The 24372-nt window shown below is 38.9% G+C and overlaps 1 protein-coding gene across 14 annotated transcripts in view; it reads right to left on the bottom strand.

The window, feature by feature from the left end:
• The window catches only part of Marchf1 (membrane associated ring-CH-type finger 1), a 737296-nt gene that overhangs the window by 427574 nt on the left and 285350 nt on the right, over positions 1-24372 (bottom strand). For 10 of the 14 annotated variants that reach the window (XM_034520272.2, XM_076914208.1, XM_076914201.1 and 7 more), the window contains one exon: positions 9415-9623. The exons of 3 other annotated variants lie outside the window; for them this stretch is intronic. Coding sequence is in view for 2 of the 11 variants with exons in the window: in XM_076914208.1 (XP_076770323.1) it covers positions 9415-9513 (99 nt within the window). In the remaining 9 variants the exon portion in view is untranslated. Of the gene's footprint in view, positions 1-9414; positions 9624-9839; positions 9997-24372 lie in introns of those variants that run through there. One more of the 14 variants, XM_034520271.2, reaches the window with a different exon arrangement.

Raw genomic sequence — 24372 nt, 5'->3', positions numbered from 1 at the left:
GTCAGGAAAGAAAAGACGTAAGAATGGACTTCCTTTTTCTAAGACAATCTCACATGGTCTATTCAAGCAGATGTCAGTTTAGCAAACTTCAAATATCAAAGTAGTCTTTTTATTATCATTCTCTTTTATCATCCTAATAAAAAAATCACAAAATATAAAGCCAATTTAATCTTAAATACTTCCTTATCAAAATAGAAAACATTAATTAATAGCTCATGAATTATTATGAAGAAAATAATATGGATATGATATAATCAAACTAAATAACTAATTGCATTTTTTTCCAAAATTAATCATTTGTTGTCTCCAAATGTGGCCTCTCAGTTCTTTAGAAATAGCAACTGTTTAGTTCTTGTTTGTATTTAAAAATTATCATTTATTATTTCTGAATATGTGTGTGTTTGTGTGTACATCCAAATGTGTATCTGTTATAATGCACAGGTGGAGGCCAAAGAACAATGGGTTGTACCACGGGTTCCAGTGATCAAACTCATGTCATGAGTTTTCTCCATGAGTCATCTGGATAATATACTTTTCTTAATGTTATAATATAGTTCTCATATTTGTCACCATTTAAATATGTGGAAACTGAGGCATAGAGATATACCCTTGCAGAAGTCTTGCAGGTAGTTACTCTTCTTCTAGGTGAGTCTTTTGAATTGTTTCGCCCTGCTGCCTTTCAGTATATGCAATCATGTAACATGTAACATGAGCATGAAGGTGCTCTTCGGCTCTCTTTGGGCTCCTTAGCAGAACACCTGAGTCATATGGTAAGTAACTATGACAGTGACAGATAAGGCTTTCAGCAAGCACATGGCTAATAACAACAGAGATGGCTTCTTACAAATCATGAAGAAGGTCTAATTTGACTTGTGTTATTAATGATTATACACATCTGAGCATCCCAGCAAAACTTACTGCTGGAGTTCAAATAGTTACAGTGTTGTAAGATCATGACAACAAATCTATCAGATATTATTTACATTTATGATAATTAATCTTGAGTAAAGTTAGAAAGTAAGACTATGTTACAGACCTAAACTTTTAAGACCTTCTTTAGTCCCTGAGTATTCACAACCATCTACCACCACAAAGATTTTGTTCTGGCATAGACCTCTTTAGATTTTCAGGTGAGAATAATTTATACCTGTAGCGACTCTAAATATGTATAAACACATAGCTCGTGCCTCAGTTTGTAAATGTTTGCTTTCTGAGTCTCACAAATGCCCCATGTTCAGAGCCCTGCAGCATTGCTGCCCAATAGCTTCCTGGTGTCAGTTTTCCCCTTTAAAAAAAAATACCCTCTTTGTTCATGTTGACTTCTAAAGCAGACATCCTGAAGACTGTTACTTTTTTCAGAAAGAGTGCATTCATTGTTGCTGGCTGGGTGAAGAGACCCCACTGCTGTTGTCATTCTTGCTTTTGTTACAGATTTGCAGGATTTGATGAATGGGACAATCAAGGAGAAAAATGAGAGGCTTGTCACCCAGCATCCAAGAGTACTTGGTCCTTTTCTTCAATCTCCTTTAACTTCTTTAAGAGCAAAGTCTTATCAGCAGCTCCATCCTCCTTTTACGCCTCTTCCAGTTATTTACCGGAGTGCAGAGACAGGAAGAAGAATGGGGATCAGGATAGATGTCCTTTCTCATCCTCACCTGGAGGTTAAGAAAGCTGGCAAAGTAGCTCAGTGTGCTATTCCAATGCATGAGCTGTGGGAGGGCAAGGCTCAGACTACGGCCCCACCCCTTCATTGGTGTCTCAATGGAAGGATTCTAAATTGGCATTGTCTGTGCTTTCTTTGTGTCTCAAAGAACTGAGGTGAATGTTATCTAATCAGCAGGTTCTTAAAATTCTGATTAATAAAACATCCGTAACAGCAGCTGCACCTGCTCTTCCCAGGTGCCAAGACTCTTCTGCCTAAAGAATTTTGTTCAACAATCTTTCACACAGTGACCACTTGGTATCTCATTCAGTCAGCTGGAGCTTTATCCTCAGACTTTTTAAGGCTCATACTAGGGAAGTGTCTGAGCAACCTACCTGCCAGTTGAGACCACACTTTCAAAACTACTGACCAGGGTATGTCAATAATTACTAATCACTTTCATTTGATAGTCAATAAAGTAGTTATACAGTCTTCCTTATTAATGCAATTGCCAACAACATCTGTTTTAAACAAGAAAAATAGTGTGTATTATGCTAATTTCATTGCTAAAAGCGAATAATAATATGGAAATTTGCTGGTTCGCATTGTATAAAAAGTATTTTAACACTATTAGCATACACAGTAGGATTCATTCTAAGCACATGGGACTCTAATACTCAATTTGGAGTAGGATAGTAGTGGGAAAGTGTTCAACTAGAGAAATGTGAGAGAGAATTAGTCTCTATACCCCTTGGCGGTCTTCCTACAGTGTCATGTTCACACCTGCTGAACATGTATTCCATTTGGTTACGACAGAACATTAACCCAAACTCTCCAGTTCAGTGTGCCCGCAGCATACACCACGCATAAAAAATTCACCCAGATGCCAGCTATTACCAAACTCAAAAGTCAGTCACCCTATGTATTACAAAGCAGAAAATGACTGCACTTGTATTTTGGCAAACAATTGTTGAGAGTCTTTTGTGTTATAAGCAAGTAAAACCAACTTTATGACAATAAAGGATATATTTGAATCATTCCCTGGAGAGTTGTAGTTTTGAACAAGGGTTACTTTCAGGGAACCACTAGAACAAGTGAAGTAACACAGAACAACCTTGTCACCTCTCCCCTCTTGCCCTCCATCTCCCTCTCCTCATTCCCTTTTTCTTTAGCACCTAAGTCTTCCCTTAGACATCCTCACAACATTCAGACCCAAAGCCGAATTCTGCACACAGGACATCCATAAGAAGAGAGCAAGTCTATTCCCAAATAGAAGTACGTTTTAAATACAAGAACTTCTCTACATAATAGTCATTAAAACTTCAATATTTGTCATTCTTTTAGTTGGTGGTAGGCTTATGTATCCAGGAATAAACCAGATATCACAACAAAATTTTGGAATATAATGCTTGATTTAAATTAATCTAGTTTCATCTCAAAGCTCAGAGCTGAGAAAGGGGAAGACTGGCTCTCTGGTTTCCACTGTTACTATGACAAAGAAAGGATGAAGCATAACAAAATTATCATATGCCCAATAAAAGTTAGTCTTCACTACTTCCTGTAGTCCCGCTGAGGCAGACTGGCCTTTTAGTGGAAATATTACCTGGGTTCCCAGAGGAAAGCACAACAACATGTTCTTGTCAGAACAGTGCAACTGAACCTTGAGATTAGATCTCCTGCTGGCTCCCTGATGTCCAACCTCATTTGTCCTTGTGTTCTTCTATAATCAAGGGAAGAATGTTTTCTTTCATTATTATGGGGTAGATGATCAGTAAGAGGGCTTCAAGGCTACTGACCTCGCCATCCTGCCTATTGTGAAAATGTTAGGAGTTGTAAGTGAGCAAAAATAACACCCTTCATCCTCAACATTTGCAGAACTGAAAAGCAGCTGTTGACTAGTCAATCAGAGGCACACCGTGTGGCCAAAGCCAACACCTGTGACAACACATGCACCAGGCTTTGACCACAAAATTCCACTATAATTCATACTTAAAGCAGCTTTCTAGAAAGATGGGTGACAGACTTCCATCAGCTATTGTGATAATGAAGCCTTTTACTCTATACCACATAGGCTCTTGCCCTTAGTTATGTGACAAGTAAACCAAGCCTACAAATGGTAACAGAACTAATAGCAGGAAAAATAAATGTATTTTTAATGACATCTAGTAGAACTTTACATTCCTTTTCAAGAGGGGCAATGCCTTTTCTTCTTCTTTTCTTTTAAACAAAGGCTAAACTTAGAGAAATAACAATTTTTAAGGTTCTATTTGATAAAACCTCAAGTTTTGATATTGCTACTCTTCCAATGTCCTCAATACTAAAGTCTACTATGCATTATTACTTACCGTAATTACTGTGTTCTCTAAATTTTAATTGAACAAATGCTGGTGACAGGTTGTAACCTTTGTAGCTTATTTGACCACATGACTCATATATAAACATTACCAAGACACCAGTTAGCAGCTCCCTATTAACTCTTCTGCTAAGGGAAGTATGAGCATGAAGAGACAGTGATTCAGGTAGCAGTAGCCTCAGTGTGAGCATTCTAAACATCCATGTCTATCAGGCTGAGTCCTAGGGATATGAACCCATAAATCCCAGAGAGTTATGAGTTATAAAGAAAATATCCTAAAGCTTAGTTACATACCAATAAACACTAAAGTTTATACAACACTATAATCTCTAGATATAAAGAAGAAAATTTCAGCTAAACATTTGACTAATGGAATCCATGATCCTTGTAAGAAACAGGTGTACTTGAGGGCAGATCAATAACATTAGTTAATTAAGATTTAAGAGGACGTGGAAAGATGTTAAGAATCAGAAAACCAGGAGGATTGTTTCAAAATAGTAAATTCTGGATACGATGCAGATGCTGTGCCCATGACCTCTTGACAATATGGTTGCCTGAACAGAACCACAGCAGTAAGCACTCCAGCATGGAGGGGAAAAGGTTCAAGAGATCTGACCCTAAGGAGAAGAGCTACAAGCAGCTGGTTTCTGAGAGCTGGAGAGTCAGGTTTGTCAATCAGGGTTGAGCCTCCTGATAAGACACACATGCCTAAATGGCTCCATGCCCAAGAGGTCTGGTCATATATATGCATACATATGGTCAACACTTGCTATTAAACACACACACACACACACACACACACATATATATACACATATACATATATATTTTATATGTATACTTACTAGAGTATATATAGTTTACATGTATATATAAATACATTTATATTTAATCTATTTTATAATAAAATATCACATTTATATCTATATATTTAAGTATCTAGATATGTAAGACATATTTTTATATACTAATAATTAAAGAAGAAGTGGACATTAATTTAGAAGAAAATGTTTGGGGGATTCAGGGGAAGCTGGAGAAAGAGAGAATGGGTATGATGAAAATATACTCATGTATGAAAATATAAAATAATAAATAAAGTACTAATAAAGCTTAATAAGTAACAGTATAAGAAGGAAAGTATAGATTAATAAAAACAAAGCTGTTTACTGAATGTAACAGTAAGTAACTTTTTTTTTGTTTTGTTTTTTTGAGACAGGGTTTCTCTGTGTAGTCCTGGCTGTCCTGGAACTCACTCTGTAGACCAGGCTGGCCTTGAACTCAGAAATCCGCCTGCCTCTGCCTCCCAAGTGCTGGGATTAAAGGCGTGCGCCACTACCGCCCGGCAACAGTAAGTAACTTAAAGCATCAACTTCAAACATCAATCAAAGCAATCTAAATCTGGATATGTGTATCCCTTCAGCAAGGTACCTTCCCTGCTGGGTCCCCCCAAGGTCTTGGTTTCATTAAGGCATAAACAAATTATCTCCCAAGTAAGCCACTTATTAATCATAGACTGCTAAGGGAGTCTTATGATTGGCTTCTCTTCTAGAAATATCTGGAGCTTACACACAAGCTTTTTCTGCTAATTTTTATATATTTGTTTGTATAACCAGATATAAATTAGTGAAGTTCACAAACTGTGTTATATTGAGCCTATGATTCTGTGATCCATATGTATCTACTTTGTAAGAGAGAATCTGTGGTGGTAGTCATGCTGAGTGTCCTAATACAACCTTGGTTGTTCTAAGAAAGCCAAGTGCCCAGAATGCAAATGGGAAACACTGCTCTTCTCTTAAAGTATAATTTTTATTTATTATTTATATTTTTATTGCTTATTATATATTATATGCAATTTTTGTTCCTTAAACTACATTTTTGTTTGCTCTTTGAGAATTCTGTACATTCATACAATGTAATTTGATCAGATTTACCCTCACTTTCCTTCTCCAAGTCCTGTACCTCTTCTATGCCTTCCCAACTTCAAACCCTCTCTCCTTTCCTTTCTGAAAACAACCTATTAGGTTCAATTATGGCACTTACTTTTAAATATCCCAGCAACCTAGAACTGTTGCCTCTGGAAGGTGACAGCATTTATACACACACGTGACACTAAACTGACTAAAACTGGCAATATATTATTTTGCTTTTGTAGGCCCAGTGTTGTTAACCAAACAGACAAAACTTGGACCTTTATGTCGTGTAACATCCATGAAAACATAAGTTCACTAGAGAAGTTGAAGTTAGAATTTTTGGATATTAATATGTTAATTAGTTTTTACAACCTTGGTCTCCTGAATTGTAAGAGTTAATAAACAAACCATTTTAACATTCATTTTATCTTTTCTGCCACAAAACAAAGCAAAATCCAGCATCAGTAACAAAACCAAAAAATCAAAACAAAAACAAAATTATAATATCTAATTAAATATTGATTGATTAGAAATTCTAGAATCTTTGAGTATTTTGTGGAAGGAAGATTAGGTTGACTTACGTTGCTTAATATGCAGATGGATTCCAGGACTAAATTTCAAAGTGAGTACAAGGGGTTCAGGGAACCCCAAAGGATACTCCTCAATTGTCAACAATCAGGAACTGTTTATGGGAGGCCTGTCACCCTCCATGAACAGAAGCCACCATTCAAACGTGCAGAAATCATTGTGTAGTAACTATCTTACTTTTTCATGTGCAGGATGAAGGTAGCTTAAATTATCCAACTTAAATGGCATTTGTGACCATTTAAGACTTTTTAGTTCATCAAATAAAGCAATTCATGCCCTCTACATTTAAAAGAGAATTTAAGCATGCTTTTAAACAGAAACTTCTAACTTCATTCTATAGATAACCAAGGTGCATTTAAAATCTAAAGAGGGACTCTTAGGATAACACTTAGGAATCTCTTCCTTTAAAATTTCATTTTTTCCTCTTGTCATTTTCCTTTCAAAATGCTTACTGAGCCTCATTTTTAAATGCTATTAGCACATTCAGGAATAGGTGGCTTAACTTTCTGGGGTACTTTAACTTTCTTTCCATGCTTTAGATGAGGCTCTCTGGGGAAAGTCAAAATGCACTAGAAGAAATCAGGCATTTTACCTGACTTTTTAGGTGACTTGGTATGAATTTTTCTAACTATGATAATAAATTATCTGTTCAGAGGCATTGGTGTCCACCATTTAAAAATACAAATCGAGACGCTTGGGATGTGCCTGATTGGTCTTCCTTGTATGAAGATACATAGTTTTTCTTATTAAAAGTCCTGTCTTTGTTCGTTAGAGAATACCACTTTCAAATCATTTCCAATAGCACTTCATTTATGGACTGCACATTGTAAATTTCTTCCCACTGCTTTGATTCCTAGCTATATTTATTGGCTTGGTATTCAGTCAGTATTCAGATACACCCATTACATTCAATCACAACAGAAAAGTGATTTTGCCCTGGGAAGAGACAAGTGATCACAAATAGAGGTTGGTAGGATGTGAGCTGTAGATGTGAAGGGATGGGTGTGCAGATTGGGACCATGGAGTAGAATAAATACCTTTACATTTATTATATAGAAAGGAAAATACTTTCCATTTTCAAAGGTCACATAAGTCATTCCAGCTATTCCAACTCATACCAAGGAGAAATCAACAGTGGATTTCTCATGGAGTCTAGGAAGTGAAGCACTACTGTTTTTGATACTCTAGCCAGATTGCCCTGGAGCTCACTGCATGGCCCAGATGTTCTTAAACCCATAACAATCAGCCTGCCCACACTTCACACTTTCCATCTCAGATCATTCTGAATTCCAAGCAAGTGGCCACCCCAAATTATTACAGAAGGTTTCCTTCAGTTAGTCTCATACATATCCATTGACGTCCATCCTCAACAGCAACATGGCCCTTTTGTGAATCTTGCTTTTGTCATATAATATTTTTAGAATTGATCACTGTCCCTCCTTCTTTTTATCCACTCACCAAATCTTAGGATACAGTACTGGAATCCAAAATCACGTGGCCAAGTCATGGGAAGTCATATCACCAAAATTATTTCCAAGTCATACTAGACTGATACATTACTTTATCAAGGATATTTCAGTTTCAGGGACACATGACTTGCATTTGACAAGGAAACTACCAAAAGGAAAGCATCATCTACAGTGAATTAGTCAGAGAACTGCTGAAGTTTGCTGTAAGTTCTGATGACAACCTTGCTTTTGACTAACACATTTAAAACCAGATCAAATACAACTAACAGGGTCTGTAAATGCACTTTGCGTTCAAAGATATAATCGAGTTTATTTTATTCCTGACACTGGAAACCCATTTTATTTGCTTTTTTGTTTTATCTGTGTTTGTTGTCTCCTTTGTCCTAAGAAACTATCCTTGAGGAAGTAAATAACAATAATAATAATAATAATAATAATAATAATAATAATAATAATAATAGTCTGTTACTGATCTGGAGGTAAGATATGTGCATGCATTCTGGAAATTATTTAAAACAACCTAGGAGATTATAGACCTTGGTCTCCCTTTTTTTTTCCTTTCATTTGTTTATTAGACAACATTTTCTCCTGAAGCCCAGGATAACTTTGAACTCAGAAACTTTCAGCCTCAGTCTCCCAAGTGCTGACAGTTTTATAGCATGCTCTACCTACTTGGCATTCTACTTTAACTTCCCTCATGATGGTACCTATAATAATTTCATGCAATACCTTTGACTCTGCTCAGTCTCTTTTAAAAACCCTTTGGAAATAAGTTCTTAGCATCTGATTTTTCATGCAGCTTAACCTTAAAAGAGGAGCTGCCAATCCTCCCCCCGCCCCCAATACATCCTGGATGTATTATAGTGAATATTATAGACTGTGTTAAGTTTTAAACAATTCTTTGTTGAATAAAATGCAAATGAGCAGACATCGCGTCAAAAATCCCATACACAAGTCATAAGGAATGGAGAATAGCGGATCCCCAAACACTCATTCAGTGTGCATTAGATATGAGAGCTCTCTTAGCCCAGGAAAATATGCTGCTTTGTGAAGAAAGTTATTTTCAAATCCTCCAGCTGGACATTGAACAGAATTAGCATCAACTATTCCAAAAATGAACAGCAGTAGTACCCGCAACCAAGCCAGGACCTCCTGCTTGTGTCACAACAAATGTGAAAGGAGATTCTGTGGAGTTCGGCAAAAGGGACAGAAGTTTTACATCTATCAAGCAGCGAGTATCTTTATAGATTTGGTTCGTTCCTTCATTCAGAAAATAGAGGTTAAATTTTATAAGCCCCTTAGTCACACACGAAATGACTCGCTCCCGGTCCCCTAGCACACGGAGAGCTGGGAGCCAGCAGCTCTTCACCTCGAGCTGCATCCTGCTGTACAGACAGAGCGGAGCTGGCTGGCGTGGGCTCCCTTACTGTGTCAAATCAAACCTCCTCTTACCTCAACTTCCTTGTTCTTCTCTTTGTTTCTGCCCATTGAACTTCTCCCATTGCTGGCTGTCTCCCGGGCTGGGATTACAGAAATCTGATGGAGGGGCATATTGGCCGGGTTGCAGGTGGCCAAACCCTGATTGGATGCCTTATGGCTTCACTCGCCCTGAGAAGCCCACCAGCAGAACTGTTCATATCCTTGCTTTGCCAAACTTGGATCTAAATAAAAAGGAGGAAAATAGTGTCTGAGACACTCTACAGCAGTGGCCAAACACACCGAAAGGAAAATTGTAAAAATTTGTAGGAGAGGTAACCCAAGGTGTATTACATTCTCAAAAGGATGATTTACTGCAAGTCATAACTGCACTGCTTTGTCACTCATGCATCCTCCACCCCCTAGGAGCATCATGGGAGACAATTCTATTTCTATGGTACCTAATAACTGTCTTGGAAACCAAGGAAACCCAGGTCTCACGGGCCCTTATTAACAACTGCTCCTTTTAATGGCACAGACTCCCACATTTGCAGCGACTGACACAGGCTTTTGTTTCTACCCAGATCCTAGGAGTCTGTGGAGCATCCAGAGACACACGTCCTGCTGACAAGGTAAATAAGCAGAAGGCTGAGGAGCTTAGTGTCCGATTTGGATACAAATCTCTTCCTTGAAACGCTGGGCTAGCTGAGTATGTGCCCTCATGCAGCTACAGTAATCTGCTTAGGTCAAAGAAGCTGCCAGAAGTGAAGAGCTTTAGATGAGACACAAAGAAAAGGAAACAGAGGAGAGAGGGGGAAATGGGAAAAAGAAAAGAGGGGAAGAGAAGAAAGGAATGGGAAGAGATGGAAAAAAGGAGAAAAGGAGAGAAGAAGGGGGGGTAAGGAAATGGAGAAGTAGGAAGAAGGAGCTAGGAATAGGGGAAGAAGGGAAAAAGAAAAGGAGATAAAGAGAGGAAGATGAGAGAGGAGGTGGAGAAGAGGTGGAAGAAAATGGGGACCAAGAGGGAAGTGGCTAGTCACAGATGTGGATCAGGGGACTTAGGGCTAGCAGGAGCAGAGCAGAATCAAGTTAGCTTAGCATCTCCAGAGCCACTACCACAAGTGAGAATGCTGCACCCTGCTCTCCAAAGCACAAAAACTACCCTGCAGGCAGCACCCATTCCTGCTTATGGGCAATCCTATGCGCTCGGAGTACATCTGTTCATTTCTGCGACGGACTCCATGTCCTCTTAGGAGGATAAAATGATTTTGGGGAAAATATATCATAATTTCTACTCTTCAAAGTGCAAACAAAACAAAAACGTTTTAAAAAACAGTTCCTAGGAGATCATCATTGTTGGTCCCCGCAATTCATCTCCAGCTATCTTTGTATTTCATATCAATAATGTCATCTTCAACATGACTTTACAGTTCAATCGAACTCAGGACATAGATGAAGTGCGGCAGAGATAGCTCCTGTCATTGACAAAAGTGTAAAAAGACTCATGGAAAGACTGACAAAATAAAAGCTGTTTCTAATCTAAACATCTGCATTGAAATAAACACTGTTGTGTATTTTCAAACGTGAACCTAGTAAGGATTCCTTTTACCAAGTTAGTGACCTTCATGTGCTTCACTCTCCTGCCCTCTGTCTGGTCCATTGGAAGAGATTTTTTTTTAAGTAACAGTAACCTGAGACTCATTTATGAATTTGGATTCATCAGAGCTACAATGAGCATGTCAAATGGACCTTTGGTAAGACACCATGAGTCCTATTCAGCGAATCTTTGGAACCATGTAGTCTAGCACTAAGAAAGCTTAGTACAATCTGATGAGGAGTGCATCTTGCTGTAGAATCCTTTCTGAAAAATGGAGGCAGGCAGCACTTTGCCATTGGACTCTCTGCTCATTGCTAGTCTCAGCCTACAAAGCTGGTAAAATACAGAAGATTGAATGAAAGGACTATGCAAGCGCTAGCCAATTTCAAACCTTCTGGCCTTATTCCCATCATTCAGGAGGAAGGAGAGGATGGAGCTCAGAGGCCTGCTTCATACAGAGCAAGAAGCTGTCTTAAAACATAATCCATATGAAGTTAAATTGATGTTGGCTAAACATTGCTGTGGTTTAAGAGTCACATCTGTGACCTGTAACTACGAAGGAGACACATCCTTACTTTAAAAGCAATTGCTAATCCCTTTATCCAGGACAGTCTTAATTAAGAAGAGGTTAGAAATAGAAGTCTATAAATCTAATAGTCTGTGACAAATACTAAAATGTAAATTATAAACTTCTTTAGGAAAATTATATTGCCAGTGTTTACTCCGTGGAAGCTTCTAGCAACAGCCAAGGCAATTTTTCAGATAAAGTTAAACTTTAGTACTTTTCTCTAAAATATTCCATTAAAGTTATAGGAGATTTTTAGCTTGAGCTAACAAAGTGTCTGTCTTAATCCTGCACCTCTTTATGCATGTAGAGAGAGCCTTTGTTTATTGTGAAATTTTTTAAAACTAAGATTTAAAATTTAAGTTAATTTGACTTACATGGTTGAGCTACTTCAATTTGCTATCTTTTATCCTGAAATTTAGATTACAAATTGAATGGCAGGAAAAAAAATGTATCTTAGAATGTTTTGCACACTAGGCTGTCTGCTAAATCTTTTCAATCAAATGTTTAGAGTTAAGAAAAATTAATAAATGTTTATCAAAGCTTATATTAAGAATTGAAAAGAGTGAGATAAAGTTTTATGATTGTTATCAGGCAGAAAAAGATGTGTTTCAACACTTCATTTGTCTGACTTGGAACACTGGAACATTCACAAGCTTGTGTCTGTGATGTGTGTTCACCTGGGATGCTCCTCAGGCAGTGTCTGAAATACTTTCCAGTGAGTGTATAAAGTCTCTGGGGCAAACATTTCATGTAACAATTGAAAGCTCAGGGAATTCTGGGGATTGCAGTTCTCCTTTGAGAGTCTAGGCAGATTACACAGTCATTAATCCCAAAGAGTGAAGGAGGAGCCATATACCCAGCAGCTGTGTGCTAACGATAGACAGACAGTGGCCACACTATCAGAGATGAGTCTTTCAGCTAACAGGTACCAATACCACACACTCTAGATGTATAAACTAAATCCTGTGTAAACTTTGTATTATAATCATTGATGAAGCTGTCCTGAGACCCTCACTGTTCCCTGGACACAGTTTCCTAAGAACATCTAAGTGTCTTTGTTTCTTCTCTGTTCTGACTTCTAAGCCTCTAGTTATGGAAACACCACTGCATTGGTCACCTCTGCCTGCTGAATCCTGCACTGTAGTTACTAATGCTCAGGACCTCACCACCACCACCACCACCACCACCACCACCACCACCACCACCACCCCTACACACAGCAGCTTTCTGCTTTCCTGCTCAGCATGGGTTTTTAAAAGCAAACAGTGCTTTTGATCCTCTACCTTGAGACCCATCCCAGTCTTTACTAAATCCAAAAAGGAAGGGTGGACAATAAGGTAATTAAGAGCAATTGAGTTGATGGCAATTAAGCAGGAAGGGAGATAAAACATCAGACAAAGGCAGGGAAGCAGGAACACATCTCGTAGCACACTAGACAGACTGACAGTTCAATCCAATAAACATGTACTGGCTATCTGCTGTGCTTTCCCATCATAGTAGGAGCAAGTGGATAAGAGGAAATGAGAACATCTTTGACACAGTTTCCATGTGCCTTTAGGGAGATTCGACCAATATAAGTTTATCAATTTTTAAAAATGAAAGGCTACATTAACAATTAATGTTTAAAATAAGTAAAATAAGTAAAAAAAAAAAACATGTTTAAAATACTGAGTGCAAATCTCAGAGATGGCATCAGCATCAAGAAGTCACAAGACTCGAAGAAGGAGGAGGAGGAGGCCTGGGTAAAACAAGACATTATTTTAAATGGCACAGAGAAAGCATTTGCTCTACTTTGCTTCTCCATGGATATGATAAAAAAAAGAAAATAAAACTGACCAGAAGGAACTAGGATAGGAAAGAATTTATTTCAGCTTCCAAGTCACAATCCACCATCAAGGAAAACCATCCACCATCAAGGGAAACCAGGGAAGGAACTCATGCAGGAAGCTGGCGGCAGAACTGTCATAGAGACCATGAAGGAAATCTGCTTATATACTCAGACTGCCTTCCTGGTTTTTCACAAAGAAGCCAAAACCTCACAGTGGAAAAAGCAGAGCATCTTTAACAAGTGGTGCCGGTCTAACTAGAGGTCTGCATGTAGAAAAATGCATATAGACCCATATTTATCACCCCATACAAAACTCAAGTCCAAATGTATCAAAGACCTCAACGTAAAACCGGATCCACTAAATCTAATAGAATAGAATAATCTTGAACTCATTGGTACAGGAAACAACTTTCTGAACAGAACACAAAAAGCTCAACAGAGAATTCTCAACTGAGGAATCTTAAATAGCCAAGAAATACTTAAAGAAATGTTCAGATCCCTTAGTTATCAGGGAAATGCAAGTCAAAGTGACTTTATATTCATCAGAATGACTAAGATACAAAACTCAATGAACAGCACATGCAGCTGAGGATGTGAAGGAAGAAGAACACCCCTCCATTGCTGGTGGGAGTGCAGACTTGTACAATCACTCTGGAAATCAATCTGACAGTTCCTCAGAAAATTGGGAATAGTTCTACCTGAAAACCCAGCTGCACCACTCCTGGGCATATACCCAAAAGATGCTCACACCATTCCACAAGGACACTTGCTCAACTATGTTCATAGCAGCTTTATTCATAATAACCAGAAGTTGAAAACAACTTATATGTCCCTCAACTGAAAAGTGGATGAGGAAACTGTTGTTCATTTACACACTGGATTATTACTCATCCATTAAAAACAAGGACATCATGAATTTCAGAAGCAAGTTCATGGAACTATAAAATATCATCCGGAGTGAGGTTACCCAGATTGAAAAGGACATGCACGGTATATACTAACGTATAAGTGGATATTAGCCATAAATTACAGGATAACCATACCATAATTAACAGAACTAAAGAAGCCAAATAACAAGGATGGCCTAAGGGAGAATGGTTGAATCTTTCTCAGAAAGGGAAACAAAATACATATTGGAAGTCAATGAAGGGAGAGAACTGAATGGGAGAGGGGATTGGTAGGGTAGTGGGATAGGGAAGGGTGGGTTCAGATGTAGGGAGAACAGGGTAGAAAGAAGTGACATCCAGGAGTGGGGAGGATGCAATCTCTATGATGTAGCAGAGATCTGAACAGAGATAGGGAAGACCCCAGGGGACCTATGAGATCAACTCTAGCTTAGACTTCTAGCAATGGGGGATATTGATCCTGAAGTGAGCATTTCCTATAGCCAAGCAGGATTCCTAGCTGGAAAAAAAGCTTTGACTTAAAATGTGTCCTCCCAACATGATATGCAGCAAAAAACATAGAACAGAGACAAAGGGGAACAGCCAACCAATGACTGCTCCAAATTGAGATCCATCCCATTGGCAAGCTCCAATCCTTGACACTACTAATGATATTCTGTTCTACTTGCAGAGAGGAGCCCAGCATCACAATGCCCAGAGAGGTTTCACCCAGCAGCCAATGGAAAAAGAGGCAGAGAGCTACAGCCAAATATTAGATAGACCTTAGGAGGCTTATGGAAGAGTTGGGAGGATTGAGGAACAGAAAAAAGACAGGAACTCCACAAGAGGACCAACAGAGTCAACTTACTTGTACCCTTGGCAGTTCTCAAAGACTGAATCACTAACCAAAAATCAAGCTCAGGACACATGTAGCAGATGAGCAGCTTGGTCCTCCAAAATAGGTCAGGGACTCTCCCTGAATCTGTTGCCTGCCTGCATGTGGATCACATTCCCCTAAATGTACTGCCTTGTCTGGCCACAGTTGGAGAGGATATGCCAAGCACTGCAGCAACTTGATGTGTGTGTTTCGGGGAGGGGTTACTTACAGAGGGACTCCCTTCTCAAAGGAGAAGTAGGGGGAGGAATTGAGGTAGGTATTGGGAAGTGAGGGGGAGTTGACATTGGGATTTAAAATGAATAATAAAAAAGAATGTCTGTCATAGAGATGCCCTCGCCTTGCATTTTAGTTGCTTCTAGACTCAGTCAAGTTGCCATTGCACATGACACTGTGAAGTTTCCATTAAGTCTTTACAGGGAGTTTTGGCCACTTAGTGGCATGAGATAACTCTGGTGAGCAGGACAATCATCGGTAGACACCTTCAGCCCATGACCTAGGAAGGACTGTAGTTGAAATGGTTTTTCCTTGCAAATCAATACATAGCAGCTGCAGGGGTGACTTCGTTTTTCTTCTGTGGTGGAAATGCGTTTGTATTTTAGTTTAAGAAAAGGACAATAGAAGTTAAGTGACGACAAAGAGTAGAATCTGAGCAGTATTTCCTTCAGTTCAGTTCCTACCATTCTCTTTTATGTCCCCCCACTGGGTGTGGGGCCAAGAGGCTGGCTTCTCTGGAGCACAGGTATCTTGTCTGCTCTGTATTCCAGACGGGATTATAGGAAGGTGGTAGCGTTTGGAGTTTGGTAGGATAGATATTTTATTTTCTGAGGCCTGCTTCCCCCATGTATGTCCTTAGTTATTTCAATAACTGCCCACAAATGACTCTATTTTTGAAAAAAAAAAAGCGGTTTATTTAAAGAATATCACAAACATTGGAAGTAAAAACAAGGTATGCAAGTGAGCGCCAGGGATGTGGGTTGGTAGTAGAGTATGTGAAGCTCAGATCAACTTCCAGAAAAAAAAAATGGGAGAAAACAAGATGGCAGGGATGGAAAAAGGAGGGAAGGAAAGGCAGATATTCTGAAGAAAAATAAGAGTTCTATTGGGTTTTAATATTTAAAACAAGAGTCTTACATATTTCCTTTCTTTTTTTTTAAACTTCAAAGATGAAGCAAGTCCAACTGAAGAGTTGTTGGTTACCACCAAGTGTGCATGCCACTACTGTGTCCTGTGGCTTATCCTTCCATGGCTGTACCTCACAGGCAGTAGGGCAGAGTAGAACCCTTGGCTGCCTCCTTCCTTTGTAAACATGCATGGTGCCTTCTGGTACCAAATGTAAAGAAGAAAAGATGAAAGCAAGCAAACAAAAAAGCAAACACGGAAGCAATTTTTCTTCTGGGAAGAAATTTTACTGTGGCTAACAACTATCTGCTGAAAAAGCCGTGCTGCTATTGACTCCGTGTGACCATGCACAGTGATTTTCTCTCGACTTCCTCATCTTTCTTTCAGACTAAACTTGCTCTTCATTGAAACATTTCTTGTGAGGCATTCTCTCCAACACAAAAGAAGCATCCTAGCCCTCAGTGACATATGTGAGTGCCACCCTTTTTAATTACATTGAAGCAACTTTCACGGTATGTTTACTGAGTTGCCGAATGCAATTAGAGCCTGCGTGATATGCAAGGAAGCATGAGGAAACAGCTTTGCAGAGGAGTTAAGATTGATAGACCAGGCCCTACTTGGTGATTAGGGGGATAAACCATGGCTCGTAACCTGGGCAGTACAGATAACAACTGCGACACAATTTTCAGCATGAGTGAACCAGTATGGTTTTGTAACAGAAAATTCCTCTGTGAATGTGAGATTACAGTGTGTTGGGGGGGGGGGGTGAGGGGAGCTGAAAGCATGAAAGGAAATGGAAGTGCTTAGAAGAAAATGAGTTAAGAAAAAAAAATCATGAAGACTCGAATTTTGTAGTCTGTGCTTTGGTTTATCAGAAAAACAACAACAACAACAACAAAACATCAAAATGAGAGGCAATTCAAACAACCCTCACAACAGTGTGTTTTGTTTTTGTTGCTTGTGTTTATTTGTTTGTTTGTTTATCCTATCTGAACACAATACACTGGGATTTTTTTTCATAGTCCACCTCCAAAAAAATAATTGAAATGTGTTCGGGGCTGGGGAGAAAACTCGCTGCATAAAGTGCTTGCAATACAAGTATGAGCACAGGAGATCAGAGCCCCATCACACACTTGTAAAATCCCAGCAGGTGTGGTGGCCCATCTGCATTCCCAGGACTTTTAATGTGAGATTTCCCAGTGCAAGCTGGCTACTAGAGGAGGCTGTGACACTGAGCTCAGGCACCAGATGCTGCCTCCCTAAATAAGGTAGAAAGCTAATAAAGAAGACATTCGACAACAGCCTGGGACCTATGTATTTGTGCTTACACAATCGTACCCACACATATATATACATGCATACAGCCATATGTATACCACACATACACATAACTTAAAATACCAAGCACTGTAGAAAATGATTTTGAAGTTAAAATACTTGTGGTTTATACAGAATGATGAAATAATTCTTCAGGGTCAAAATTCTAAAGTTTTGTTTGCTTTTTTGCTTTGGAGGGCTGTTTTAGGGTATCTCAGCTGTCATATATGAAGTTACCAAAATTATGAAAACAAGAGTTGTAATCACCCATTGATCCCATTGGGTGCATAAAGTACTGTTCTGTGATTCTAATATTTTGATTAACATTCACAAATTCTGAGAAATAGATAACACAATGACATCCTTTATAAACTATAATGAATAGATTTAACAGTAACTTGATAACAAAATTAATTTATTTAATGATTATATAAATATGTATTTTAACAATTATACTAATTTTTTTTCTTTTTGAGGTTATTATATAATTAAAGCATTTCTCCCTTTCTTTTGTTCCTCCCTCCTAACTTTCCTGTATACACCCTATATCCACCATTTGTTCTCAAATTCATGGAGAATATATATATATATATATATATATATATATATATATATATATATATATATACCTGCTCAGTTCATATAATGTTATTTCTATGTATTTATGGCAAGTATATGAACCCTCAACTCCACACAGAGAGTTACATTTAAGGAAGGAGTGATGAGAATTGGAGAGTCTTCTCTACGAAGAGCCTACCGATCAGTTACCCATATCAAATGGTCACCCCTGAAACACATGGACAAGTAACATTATACGGACTGAGCAGTGCCAGGAGCCTGCCCAAGCACCAAGTCTCTCTGAAAAGTAGCTGGAGAGGGCAGCATCTGTGACTTTCAATGATGAAAACTTGGATTTGAGAGTAAAGGTTGCTTATTATTAAATAACATTTACCTTTCTTGACTCTAAGTTATTCTAAAACCAGAACCCCCAGGCATCTGGCATTCAACACCCAGTTGGTGTGTTTACTAAAGAAGTTCTTTGTTAGAGTTTCTTTCTCTTGTGCAAGGAAGTCTCGCCTCTCATTGGGCAGGAGAGGAGGAGGCTTGGAGAAATTAACTTTTAGTGAACGAGGAAAAGAAGGTCATGCTGACAGAAAGAAAAATTTTTACACAAGCAAATGTGAATCGATATAAGCACATTCATACATACATTCACCCTTTTGTTGGACCCAACCATCTGTCTCATCAACTTATAAACTTATACAGACATACCTATACTTACACACACACACACACACACACACACACACACACACACACACACACCAAATAATTTGGTAGCTGGAGTAAAAGTCCCTATGAGCAAGTTCCATTTAGAAAGCAAGAGCCAGCACAGAAAAACCCTCACTCATTCTGGATGAAAAATAAGCTTCAACTTTTATTGCTCAGAGAAAGTAAAAGTTTCTACCTTTCTAACTGTTGAATGAAACAAACCCAAATCTGTAAGAAAAAAGCCCTGTCCTTGTCAGTAAGATACCCTACTAAGAAGAAAAAAAAAAACTGGTGGTTTAGACCCTGGGGAGGTCTGGTTGGTTGGTATTGTTGCTATCCTCATGGGGCCACAAACCCTTTCAGCTCCTTAAGTCTTAAGGAAACCCTTGATCAGATCAATGGTTAGCTGTGAGAATCTGCCTCTGATTGTGTCAGACTCTGGCAAACCTCTAAGGAGACAGCTATATCAGGCTCCTGTCACCATGCACTTCCTGACATCCACATCAGCGTCTACCTTTGGTGACTGCACATGGGAAGGATACCCAGGTGGAAGGGTCTCCAAATCGCCCCTTCTTCAGTTTCTGTCCCACACCTTGTCTCCATATTTGCTCCCTTGAGTATTCTGTTACTCTTTATAAGTAGGACCAAGGCATCCACACTTGGTCTTCCTTCTTCATGAGCTTCATGTGGTCTGTGAGTTGAATCTTGGCTATTTCAAGCTTTTAGGCTAATATCCACTTATCAGTGAGTAAATATCATGTGTGTTCTTTTGTGATTGGGTTACCTCACTCAGGATGGTATTTTCTAGTACCATCCATTTACCTGAGAATTTCTCGAATTCATTATTTTTAATAGCTGAGTAATACTCTATTGTGTAAATGTACCACAGTTTTGTATCCATTGCTCTGTTGAAGGACATCTGGGTTCTTTCCAGCTTCTTGCTGTTATAAATAAGGCTGCTATGAACATAGTGGAGCATATGTCCTTGTTATACGTTGGAGTATCTTCTGGGTATATGCCCAGGAGTAGTAAAGCTGGGTCCTCAGGTAATGCTATGTCCAGTTTTCTGAGGAACCGCCAGACTGATTTCCAGAGTGGTTGTACCAGCTTGCAATCCCACCAACAATGGAGGAGTGTTCCTCTTTCTCCACATCCTCGCCAGCATCTGCTATCATCTGAGTTTTTGATCTTAGCCATTTTGACTGGTGTGAGGTGGAATCTCAGGGTTCGTTTGATTTGCATTTCCCTGATGACGAAGGATGTTGAGCATTTCTTAAGGTGCTTCTCGGCCATTCAAGTTTCCTCAGTTGAGAATTCTTTGTTTAGCTATGTACCCCATTTTTAAATAGGGTTATTTGGTTGTCTGGAGTCTAATTTCTTGAGTTCTTTGTATATATTGGATATTGGCCCTTGATGGGATGTGGTATTGATAATGATCTTTTCCCAATCTGTTGGTTGCCGTTTTGTCCTATTGACAGTGTTCTTTGCCTTACAGAAGCTATACAATTTTATGAGGTCCCATTTGTCCATTCTTAATCTTAGAGTATAAGCCATTGGTGTTCTGTTCAGGGACTTTTCCCCCGTGCCTAGGTATTTGAGGGACCCGTGACTCCATCTATATATGTAGGGGAGGATGGCCTTGTTGGGCATAGGTGGGAAAGGAGATCCTTTGTCCCATGAAGGCTGAACACCGAGTGACGGGGAATTCGAGGGTGGTGAGGTGCAAGTGGTGGGGTGTAGTTGGGGGCACATTCTCATAGATGCAAGAGAAGGGGGGATGGAATAAGGGGCTTCTGGGTGGTGTGGGGAATGGGGTAAGGGGATGAAATCTGAAATGTAAATATAATATCCAATTAAAAAAGACAAAAAAAACCTGTTGCAGGTAAATGGATGGAACTAGAAAATATCATCCTAACTGAGCTGACACAGTCACAACAAAACAAAACAAAACAAAACCACATGGAATGTACTCACTGATAAGTGAATATTAGGCAAAAAGCTCAGAATATCCACAAATACAACTCATAGACCATATGAAGCTCAGGAAGAAGGTAGACTAAAGTGTAGATGCTTCAGTCCTACTTAGAAGAGGAAACAAAATAATTATGGGAGGTAGAGGGAGGAGGGACCTGGTAGGAAGTGAGGAGGGGAGGGAAAAGAGGGAGCAGGATCAGGTGTGGGAAGAGGCAGGGCAAGAAGTACCAAGGGGCAGGAAATTGAACGGAGGTATGTAGCAGTAGTGGATGGGGAAACAGGGGTAGCTACTAGAAAGTCCCAGATCCCAGGGAATCAAGATGTTCCCAGGACTCAAGAGGGACATTAGCCAAAATACTCTGTAGTGGGATGGTTTCCTGCTGCTGCCACATTATTTTCCATAAGTACATAAGTACTGTGATTGGAGAGGAGCTAATGTGAGAGGAGTGAGGAAAAGGAAGAAGAGAAGGAAGAAGAGGAGCAAAGAGAAGAGAGGAGAGAGGTAGCAGCCATAGAGAACCAGGCATGGGTCCAGAACAGTACTGGGTAACAATTTATATCTTAAGGTTAGGTATTGGGTAACAACTCTAATTGTTTGGGTGTCTTGTTAATTGAGCATTTCCAAACATATAAATATTGGATAATATTTAAGCAATAAGAGTCTTCATTCTACTGGGTACCACGGGCATGGAGGGTATTCTGGGTTCAGCCAAGCTTTGTGGAGACAGCATGGTAGATTTGCAGAGCCATCTTCCACACTGGTGTCCTGTGGGTGCCAGGGCCAATGTTTCTGGCTAGCTGGAGCTTCGATCTCATGGTTCTAGTTGTGGCTCATGTGGCCTATGGCCGCTTCCAGCTGTAGGGTGCTTGGCTCTGGCCTCGGAACTTGGCAGACTGAGCTAAGCAGAGCTGCTCTGCATAGATAGTCACCTGTGCAGACTTTTTAAAAATATTACCCTCAACAATACCCAACAAAGGGAAGCTGTAGAGACTCTATCCAGTCGTTAGGCACAGCTCCTGGTTGAGGGTTGGGGACACCATCTCAAAATTATTAACCCAGAATTTCTCCTGTCTAAAGGCCATGTCAGGAACAAAGAGTGGAACAGAGACTGAAGGAAAGGCCATCCAGAGATTGACCTACCTAAGGATCCATCCCATCTGCAGACACTAAACCCAGACACTATTGCTGATGCAAAGAAGTACTTGCTGACAGGAACCCGGTATAGCTGTTCCCTGAGAGGCTCTTCTAGAGCCTGACCAATACGATGATTGCAGCCAACCATCAGCCTGAGTATGAAGACCTCAGTGTAAGTTAGGGGAAAAACTGAAGGAGCTGAAGGGGTTTGTAACCCCATAGGAAGAACAACAGTATTAACCAACCAGACAATTCAGAGTTCCCAGGGACTAAACCACCAACCAAAGAGTACACATAGAGGGACCCATGGCTCCTTCTTCAGATGTAGTAAAGGATGGCCTTATCTGACATCAATGGGAGAGGAGGCCCTTGGTCCTGTAAGGTGCAATGCCCCAGCATAGTGAAATGCTAGGGCGGTGAGGCAGAAATATGTAGGTGGGGAAGCCCCTCTCCCCATAGAAGCAGGGAGTAGAGGGGATGAGGGTTTGTGGAGGGGAAGCTGGGAAGAGGCATAACATTTGAAATGAAAATAAATAAAATAACCGATGAAATAACTGTCTTATTGAAAGAAAATCATGCCTGCTGCTCAGGCTGTGCTGTGCTCTGCACTCTGCTCTGCTCTGTGCTCTGCTCTGTTCTGCTTCTCTTCTGCTTCTGCTCTTATTGTCATCGTTCCCAGTTATTGTACTCTTTCAGGATACATAACCAGATGGTATTGTGAGCATCTTTCTTTTTAAAGTTCACAAGCTGAAACATAAATTTAAATCATAAATTGAATAAGAAGTAACAACAGGGATGGTTACATGTGTTTTCATCAAGACTAGTTATCTAACTAAACATTCATTATTTGTCACTAGTTTCACAGGTTCATTAAGAGTTTAAAACTGTAATTCTTTGTCTAAGTTAGCACAATTTGTCAAGAGGCAAGTCATCTGCCCAATGTCTCATTAGCATTGAAGTTTTGTATAAATACATTTAGTCAATATTTTATCCTTTGTCCTCACACCTATAATAAATTATTCATTCTCAGTTTATGAACTTTAGTTATCAGTTAATGGTTTCAAATTTAGCCTAAAAGGAATGTTTTCCTGATTGTAAATTCATTTCAATCCTGCTTTCTATGCTAGTGCAATTAGCTTGTGACACACAGAAGTTTACAGAGCCCTAATTACAGCTTTCACATTACAGAGGGCTCAAAATTAATTGAATAAATTTAGTAATTTATAGATGCATTAATAGAAATTATGAAATCATCAATTTTTTTTCTACATAGCATTGCTATAAAAGAATACATCTTCGTTAATCTACAAAAAAAAATCTTTCCTGTAGTGTGGGCTAATGCTCAGGAAATGTTATATTAATTTAGTAATGTCAGGAAAGGCATATCAGCAATAAGAACTAACCCTAAACTGACATTTCTGAAAGCATTGCAATTCAAAATTATCCATTGCAATCATGCAAAACAATGGGTCATCTCTAGAACATCACTTACATGCTTTTAGTTTTTCCTAGATAACTCCTGAAAGAGTAGGCTATGTTTAAAAATATATGTATATAAATATATGCATATAACACCAATTAATAGAAAAGAGAACAGGAATTTGAAAAAAAAAACAGGGAAAGAAATGTGAACAAATTCTGAAGAAGAAAAAGGAAGGAAAAATTATGTAATTATGTTGTCATCTCAAAAGAAAAAGAAAAAAACAGATACAAAATTATATATTTTATGAAGAGTTAGGAAAGAACAAATGTTATAATTTCCATTAATTATAACAAACTACTTTGTTTAATGACTTACCATTACCCACCTATAATTGACAGATACTATTAACTATTGAAATTTTTTCATTCTGCAGTTGAAAAGGAGAGAAGAGACTGATACAAGCATTATGCAGTAATGCATCTCTGTTTTATAATATAAGCAGATAAAAATTATCATCACAATTGATTTGGGAAGACCAAGATAGAACTTCACAAAGTGATTGACAGGCTGCATGTGGACTATAAATCAGCAGAATGCCAAATGGGTGTTTCATTTATTACACAAATTCAAAGTCTACAAGAATGAAAATATGAACATTCTGGTTTTATTATAGTTTTAACTATTATCTAAAAACAATAGAATTCACATGGATATACACTTTTATTTCGTCAGTCTCCACAAGTGATGTGGTTTTAGACGTGCCATTATGTGCCATTAAAAATGACCAGTGAGTGGCTGAGAAACAGATGAAGAGACTGTTTAGCTCCTATGATCAGAGTACATGAATTAAAATCACAGTGAGTTGGCACTGTATACTCACCAGAAAGATTACCCTTCAAAAAACTATTCATAAAACTATTGAACAAGGATTCTTTTCACAATACAAGGAAAAATGTAGTTTGAGAAACAGTTTGGCAAT

The sequence above is a fragment of the Arvicanthis niloticus genome, chromosome 16 (genome assembly GCF_011762505.2).
Source record: "Arvicanthis niloticus isolate mArvNil1 chromosome 16, mArvNil1.pat.X, whole genome shotgun sequence".
NCBI classification, from domain to species: domain Eukaryota; kingdom Metazoa; phylum Chordata; class Mammalia; order Rodentia; family Muridae; genus Arvicanthis; species Arvicanthis niloticus.
The sequence above is the reverse complement of the archived record's forward strand: the minus strand, read 5'-3'. Positions and strand labels throughout refer to the sequence as shown.